At 35.2% G+C, this 8,714-nt stretch overlaps 1 protein-coding gene across 2 annotated transcripts; it reads right to left on the bottom strand.

The window, feature by feature from the left end:
* Nucleotides 1–467: 467 nt before the first annotated feature.
* Nucleotides 468–5,455, bottom strand: LOC120267101 (D-amino-acid transaminase, chloroplastic-like). 2 transcript variants are annotated; one of them, XM_039274802.1, is made up of 5 exons: nucleotides 5,156–5,455; nucleotides 4,995–5,047; nucleotides 3,181–3,353; nucleotides 1,018–1,691; nucleotides 468–937 (listed from the first exon to the last, which is right to left on the bottom strand). In XM_039274802.1, exons 1-5 carry the CDS (start codon nucleotides 5,157–5,159, stop codon nucleotides 825–827), a joined length of 1,017 nt encoding a protein of 338 aa, XP_039130736.1. In that variant the 5' UTR covers nucleotides 5,160–5,455; the 3' UTR covers nucleotides 468–824. The 2 variants fall into 2 exon arrangements, with proteins under 2 accessions (XP_039130736.1, XP_039130737.1); XM_039274803.1 differs by having other exon boundaries at nucleotides 5,295–5,453.
* Between the last annotated feature and the right edge of the window lie 3,259 nt (nucleotides 5,456–8,714).

Here is an 8,714-nt window from a genome sequence, read left to right as displayed (position 1 = left end):
TCCACCTCTACTTTGATTGTGGTCGCCAACGGCTAGATTTATACGAGAAAGAGAAAAGAGAGAGGAAGAGAGAAGATGGTGAAAAGAAAATGAAAAGGTTGGGAAAAGTCTAGAAAGTGAAAATATTAAATCTATTAAGTTTTATTTTAAAAAATTTTTATGTTACTTTTTTTTTTTAAACTTATATTTATCGCAGGCAAGACTTGCCATCCCTAGATTAGTTCTAAATTATTGCAACACATCTAACTAATAATTTGGAGATTATTTCACCAAACGTCTCCAAATTAAAAACTAATTTGAACAAAGTAAATATCAAAAAGAAATAATTGGAAACAAACAGAAGCATAATTGAAAACAAACAGAAGCACATGGTACTATGGGTAACCAATTGACAACTTCAAACATGAAACCTTAGACTGTGAGAAAGGTTTGTGTGCGCTGTAAATATAGCTTATGTACAAATTTCAGAAAATAAATCGGTTTCCATAAGAGATTTGAGGTACAAATAGTTTCCACAAAGGATGTTTATCTGATACAATACTGCAGCTTGAATATGGTAAATAACTAGTCTCACAAAAACAATCTTCATTCCTGAGCACAAAGAAGACTCAAGACAATTAATTTTATTTCTTCAGATATTTCAAGCACAAAGCAAAGCAACAAAGAGCACCATGAGAACAAATGCACAGCCTTTGTGCATTTCGGTACAACAATAGAAACAATTCCAGGTGACCTACCAAGCAGCACACACAGCAGAGATCAAGTTAACAAGATCCCTAAAGGATCAAATGAGCAGGTCCTACAGAAATCATAAAAAAAGACTTTTAAATTGCATCGCCTTCCTCGTAAGGCACACGCACCCTCTGTGATCCTGGTCCTGCTTTCATGTCTTCCCAAAGTAAATCAGAGAGTGCAAGTGTTAGCTCACCAACTCGTCCTGCCACCAAAGGCAAAAATTAGTTAACTTCATGATGTAATATTGGCACTATTATAATCGTAATAAGAAAAGTCCCTTACCATCACCAATGGGCTGTCCATCCCATTCAATGATCGGTAATAGAGGAAGGCCACTTCCGACATACATCATCTCAGCTGAATCCTTTGCTTGTTCTAGTGTTATATTTGTAGCTCTAACACTCTGTAAAAGACCCTTCTCGACTAATTGACTTGCCAGTGATAGAAGCCTCTTGGCAGTGCAACCACTCAAGATTTTATCAAATGAGGGGAGTAGGAGCTCCTTTGCCTTGCTTATGAATGCCACATTTACATTTGGACCCTCAGCGATATACCCCTCCTTGTCAACCCACACAGAAGAAAAGGCACCATGTTGTTCAGCTTCCATTACTGAGAGAACATTGGGGAGATAGTTCACATTCTTCACTGTAGCAAATTGTGGAGGTTTCATTGGTATTGTTGATGTTATAACTTTCACGCCTTCCTTGCGCTGAGAGTAGTCATCATCGATGACCACTGCATAAAATGCTGCCTCCGGACAGCCTGCAGGTGATAGCAAAAAATCCCCAGGGCCTGCACTCAACCAATATCTGATTGAACCTTTCTTGCACTTTGATGCTGCTGTCATCTGTATGAGAATTGTGCGCAATGTTTCACGAGGTAAGGGAGGAAATATCTTTGCATTTGCAGAGGACCATAAGAAACGATCTAGATGGGCATCAAGCTCATACAAGTGCCTGTAGAGGGTGTTAGGTAATGTAAACAATTCTCAACCAATCGCAATAGATGCTTTTGTGTGAGAACATGCATAAGGTGCATGCATGTGTGTGTGATATATAACTATAAACTTACAGCCTTACATTTTAAATTGATTTCCAAGATTCACATACTTGCATATTGCAAATAACTGCATCTACTAAAGACACCATGCTTCATGCAAACTGATTTTAGATGTTATTATGTGCTTAAAAATCTTTTCGTCCCATACTCAACATATTAAAGAATCAAAGCTTTTGATACATCCATTCATTTTGTAGATAAATCTTAATTTTAGAGAGGGGTGTATAGTTATTTCTCGGAACTTCCTTTGTTCTTGTTGATATTTTCAAAATTTTTCCTATTTATGGTTTCATACAATGAGTACTTAATCAAGTCGGGATGTGAGAGCTAACTAAGCAAATGACCTTGAAGAAGATCAAACTCATAGTCCAAGGGTTTAAAACTAAGAAAAGAACCTTGAAGAGGATCAAAAGAAAGATACAATATCCAACTATAAATTATATATATAATAAAAAAAATCATAATAAAAAAAATTAAAATTCTGATCTCAACAACTATTTTAAATTATGTTAAATAAATCTAAATATAAAGTGCCTGCCCCCATGTTAGAGCTATACAACAAACGAATAGATAAGATTCTCATCTACCTTAGATTGCTTCTCATGGAGCTAACATAAGATCAATTTCTCAGTAATCTAAAGGTTTTAGTTTTGATGCAAATTGATAGCTAAAATGAAATTCCTGATCAGTAGGTCAGCAAAATATATCTGGAGGATTTTACATTCCTTTTAACATTTTTATTTTATCTCTTGACCCACATGCAAGTAGCTATATGCTATTAGCCTCATTAACTTTTCCTTGTTGATATTATTAACAAATCAACTAATCACGTTTTATTTGGTAGAATCTCCTTGAACCCCAGTATCATCCATGGAATGGAAATCTCTCACCAGTCCATTACTCTCGCTATCCATTCTACTGTTGTACAAAAACAGTTTTCATTAAAACTTAAAAAACCAACCATCGATTCTTTTCAACATTATACATGAAATAGTAGCCTCTAAAATTATTAGTGATAAACTTTTATCAAAATCACAAACTAATAATAGATGAGCCAGCATATGTTGGAGAATGACTTTCTGATTAGCAATTTATTCAAATTCAAGGAGAATATCTAAACAAAATTGATAAAAAGTTTAATGCAAGACCTAATTATATGCTTTAAAAGGTTTATAAATGCAATATGTACAGCATGACTGCCTCTTGTATATGTTTGTCATCATTTCAAGCAGATAATGTCCCAAAATATTTCATCATAACAGCAAAATTAATTTTGCAGAACAGTAGACGAGTGGGAAAAAACCATCCCCACTCTGCACGACACTCCTTTACACCCTAATGCTCAAATAAGTACAAAAATAAAATAATGAAAAATTAAGAACATACCCATCCAAAAGCATAGCAGTATCAAAAACACCGTGACCTCTGTGTACCATATGATCATCAATAGGGATAGTCATCAGAGCAGGGTCAAGAGTAATTCCACCAAAGATGCTAGAGTACATTGCAGGATATGGTGGCTTTCGCCCTTTCCATTTCTCTTGCGACTTCTCTAGAAGCTAGAATATAATACCAAAATGATGTAAAATATCAATGCTAATGTGCATTTGCTTCTGAAAATACAAAATTCCAAGAACTGAATTATCAGATGCATCGAAGCCCTAAATCTGAACATGAATTTTTATTCCTTATAATAACAACCAGATATCAACCTTAGCTTTATCAAAGGTATCATTTCAACCAGGATGTGGATTTTTTACCTTTTTCCCGTTTTTATAATAATAAAAGTAGTTTGCATGGTCCCTTGGGAGCCTGTTACTTTCCATCTGAATCTCAAGAATTATGTTGGAAGAATCAGTGTCACAATATAAGCTGAACAATCCTATTAATTACATCAAAATCTAATATTCACTTCTGCAAAAAAGGGGAAAAAATATAAAATCTTAAGATATGCCTTAGGCAAAGGAATTATCATCTTCAATCCTTGGAAATACTCTACCATACTGCTCAAAAACTTTTAGTGTACTTTGCAAAGGAATCAATAAGATAAAGAAGAGACTAAATGCTGAGGCAATAGTTAACATATTGTAATCCCAAAAATGATGACAAAATGGAAAGGAATTATGTGAAGGATGTTAAAAATGGTGTAGGACGATCTGTACCAAAGGTAAACTTATGTTATTAAATATTAAAAAAAACTTCTCATAAGAATCCATTAGCCAACCTTATATATCTTAAGACTAAAGCTTAATATCAGTATCAGCAGCAGTTGTTCGGAATTTGTGTATTAGCACATGGTAGCCAAACAATAAGATAGTAATTATATTAGTTTGCTCTTCTGGTCAGAGAGGTCAGACATACTACTTTATCGATTTAACTGAAGTCACACATCATATCCTCATGTCTACTGCATAAACTGCCCACCAGAAAGTTCTATTTCATCGAAAGTGGGAGTTGACAACAAATGCAAAAAAAATTTGTGAACTTCTGGTTCAAAATACAATCATACATCTAGTAGAAGTATGAGAATTGTAATGAACTCAAAGTAGTTCAAGGATCCAAAGAACCCATAAGTTCAAAGAAACTCCTTCTGAATAAAACTTAAGTTTAAACTAAACAAGTACAGGCATTTTAAAAGTGATGAAATACAGTGCATGGACTCTACAGAAACTAGTTAAAACATCTAAAAGTGCACCGCCATAATTTCAAGCTGCACTTATCAGGGAAGACTCACTTCAGATGGTTTCTGCCTAATAATTTATCAGTTTAAAATTACTTCAAGAACCATTTATGTAGAATAACTGCGAAGAGAGAAAATGAAATTACTAAGATAGGAAGCAGAGAGTTTCTTAATTTGAAAATTTACCATAATTTCCTTGTACGCTCTATCGCTCATGTTTTCTTTATTTTCCATCATGACTTTTCATTCAGTAGAAAAAGAAATAAATCTCACTCATCCTATTCCCTTTTCCCTTTACCCTTTTCCCTTTTCCCCAAACTAGGATCTTTCACCCAAAACATAATTTCATTCTTCATTCAGTAGGAATCAAAGAGGATAAAATTTCAAACATTCTTGGACATTGAATCTCTAAACCCTACCATCAAATTCTAATGAAACCTAAGACAATTAAGTTAGAAACTCTTCAGCAAACAGAATACAACAACAATAATTCAAAGAACAAAAAAGTTAAGACATAAACCTCCTCAGACGTGTAAACAGGAACACGAACATCAAAAGCGCTGCTATTTTCACCTGCTCAAAACAAAACAACAAAAGCAAACACAACTCATCATCATCACAAAATCAAATTAATGGCAAAAACAAGAAAGGGAACACAAAGAAAAAGGAGAGAGCACTTGCCCATGGTAATGGAAATCAAGAGAAGAGATGGAGGGGAAGAACAGAGCAGGGAGTGCTTATATAATCAAATTTGGGCAAAACAGGCATCAAATTTTATTCGTCAGGTAGTGACTAAAACCGGATGGTTTGGTAATATAACCTTTGTCGAGTCATTTGTTGCGATTAGCGTCATTTATTCTTGGGTATGATCTGATCCAGAAGATAATGGAATTAGTTGGCGTCCTGGTGATTTTGTCGCTTACCATCCATTCGGAGGGCAGTGACAAAGAAAAAACAGAAAAACAGGGAAGATGGTTTTTTAATATTGCCTTCGTCCGGATCATTTGTTGTGATTAGCACATTTATTCTTGAGGATTTTTATAGTGTATAATATGCCCAGAAGGTAATGGAATTAATTGGTGATTTTGTCCGTTATCAAGAGCACGGAATAGATTATTATTATTATTATTATTATTATTATTATTATTATTAGGCATTCTCCCCAGTTTCGGAGTTTTACATAAATAAATGAGTACAATTAAATTTTTTTTAATTAAATTTTTTTCAATTATTAATATTATAAGTAATATAAATAAAATTTTAAATATAATAAAAAAATTTATGTTTGATTTTTAAACACTCTAGAGCAAATTATAAAAATAATATAATTAAACAATTCAATGGTAACAGTTGACTACTTTGGATTTCAAACGTCTTATGCGCATTTATTGCATAAATAAATAAATGCAATTAAAGTTGTTCTATTATTAATATCATAAGTAATAGGGAAAATTATCGCTACTCCTCGATAATTTAAAACTTCCCAAAACTGTACTCGTGAGTTTTTGCATACCCTCGATGACCTCTTCCTTTATTGCTTTTCACTTCCTTTTTACCCTCGCGATATGAAATTCCATCATCGCTTTTAAACCTCTGATACATTTTTTTCATTCTTTTTTCATTCCTTTTGCACGTACTCATTTCTTAAACAGAGATCTCATTTTTTTAAACGTAGAACTTATTTCTTAAACAGAGAGTTCATTTTTTTAAACAAAAAAAACTCATTTCTTAAACAGAAAAACTCATTTCTTAAACGTAAAACCCTCATTTTTTTAAACATAAAACTCATTTTTTTAAACTAAAAACATTAATATTTAAACGGAAAAACAAATATTTACGTGATAAATTAATCCCCGGATATAAAAACCAATTAATCTTGGCCACTCGTACATATTTAAATAGAAACAACGATATTTAAGCACTTTTTTTAAACGTAAACGCAATATATTAAAACGTAAACATCGATAGTTAAACAAAGACAAACAAGCATATCAACGGATAACTCATTTCTTAAACAGAGAACTCATTTCTTAAACGAGAGCTTATTTTTTTAAACATAGACCCTCATTTTTTTAAACGAAACCCTCATCTGAGTAGGGACATCGAGTATCTCATCGTCGACGATCTCGCGCGAACGCTGAGTGCTCGAGCTCTAGATCCGTGAGCGATCTCGAAGCTGGCCTCGCCGTGGGGGGTCTTAAAGGAGAAATCTTTATCGGCGTTGGCGATCCGGTTGCATGACGTTCCTCGGCGGTCGAGTGGTGAGGTCTTCGCTGGCGACGCCGGATAAGACGGGTCGAACTTGAACGGAACCATTCTCGACTGCAGAGACCGCAACATGGATAGCAATAGGGTTAGGGTTAGGGATCATTCCGAGGGTTTGGATCCATGGTGCCTAAGTCGGTGCGACGGAACGGAGGGAGGAAGCGGCGCCGATGAGGGTTCGATCTCGCTCGCCTTCGCCTTCATCGTCTTCCCCTGTCGTCGACCCTCATCTCTTTCATCTTCTTCGCCGCCGACCTCGTGGAAGACCGCATGCTCCTCGTCGTCGAGCCGAAAGGCATCGAAAGGTTGCACTCGATCATATTTAAATAGAAACAACGATATTTAAGCACTTTTTTAAACGTAAACGCAATATATTAAACAGAAACATCGATAGTTAAACAAAGACAAACAAACATATAAACAGAGAACTCATTTCTTAAACAGAGAGCTTATTTTTTAAACATAGACCTCATTTTTTTAAACAGATACCTCATTGAGTAGGGACATTGAGTATCTCATCGTCGCTGATCTCGCGCGAACGCTGAGTGCCGTGCTCCGGATCCCGGCGAGCGATCTCGGCGTGGCCTCGCCTGTGGGGTCTTAAAGGAGAAATCTTTATCGGCGCTGGCGATCCGGGTTGGCGACGCTCCTCGGAGGTCGGAGTGGTGAGGTCTTCGGTGGCGACGCTCGGATAAGACGGGTCGAACTTGAACGCAACCATTCTCTCATCGCGGAGACCGCAAACATGGATAGCAATAGGGTTAGGGTTAGGGATCATTCCCGAGGTTTCGATCCATGGGCGCCTAAGTCGGCGACGAGAACGGAGGGAGGAAGCGACGCCGACGAGGGTTCGATCTCGCCGCCTTCGCCTTCGCCTTCATCGTCTTCCCCGTCGTCGACCTCATCTCTTTCATCTTCTTCGTCGCCGACCTCGGGAAGACCGCATGCTCCCTCGCTCGTCGAGCGAAGGCATAGAAAGGTTGCACCTTTTTTTCTCCGGCAAGATCGAGATCTAGATCGAGGTGGAGATCAAAAATTCTAGGGTTCGAAATCCCATTTTTTTCATGCAACGTGATCGCTGATTGTGAGCCGCATGCTTTTGTCTCACTCGCCCAAAACTTTCAACCGCAATAAAGAGATTTTTGGGGGTGATAAATACACCACAAAAAAACTCATTTCTTAAACAGAGACCTCATTTTTTTAAACAAAAACCTCATTTCTTAAACAGAAAACTCATTTCTTAAACAGAGACCTCATTTTTTTAAACATAAACCTCATTTCTTAAACTGAAAAACTTATTTCTTAAACGAAAAACTCATTTTTTAAACAGAAAAACTCATTTTTTTAAATAGAAAACTCATTTTTTTAAACAGAAACTCATTTTTTTAAATGTAACCTCATACCTCATATTTTTAAATAGAGCTTCATTTTTTTAAGTAGAAACTCATCAGCACCCAAGGGCATTATAGTCAAACCCCCGTCACACTTGCCACAACTTCCCACGTAAGGGACAATTTCGTCCAAAAAAATTCCAAATTAACTCTATCAATCAATATTAGATGTTTGGGGGTTTAAAAAAATCATCAGTATTCAAAAGGAAGGGGTTTTTGGGGAGTGCAAAACTAACGGGGTGTTTTTGGCAATATTGCAAACTTACAGGGTGTTTTTGACAATTTCCACTAAGTAATATAAATAAATACTTAAATGTAACAGATTAAAATAATATAATTAAACAACTTATACAATGGAAACTGTTATATACTATAATTATTGCATAAATAAATATGTGTAATTAAAGTTTTTTAATTATTAACATCATAAGTAATATATATTAAAAACTTAAATATAATAAAAAATTTAAATTTATTTTAGATTTTTCATCTTCTTCAACAATTGTTTGTTCATCTTCCCATAAACGCAATTTATATCATTTAATAAATATGAAACTATTGATAATTTTAGAAAATAAAGCTTA

Source organism: Dioscorea cayenensis, chromosome 8, assembly GCF_009730915.1.
Source record: "Dioscorea cayenensis subsp. rotundata cultivar TDr96_F1 chromosome 8, TDr96_F1_v2_PseudoChromosome.rev07_lg8_w22 25.fasta, whole genome shotgun sequence".
Classification (NCBI taxonomy): domain Eukaryota; kingdom Viridiplantae; phylum Streptophyta; class Magnoliopsida; order Dioscoreales; family Dioscoreaceae; genus Dioscorea; species Dioscorea cayenensis.
The sequence above is the reverse complement of the archived record's forward strand: the minus strand, read 5'-3'. Positions and strand labels throughout refer to the sequence as shown.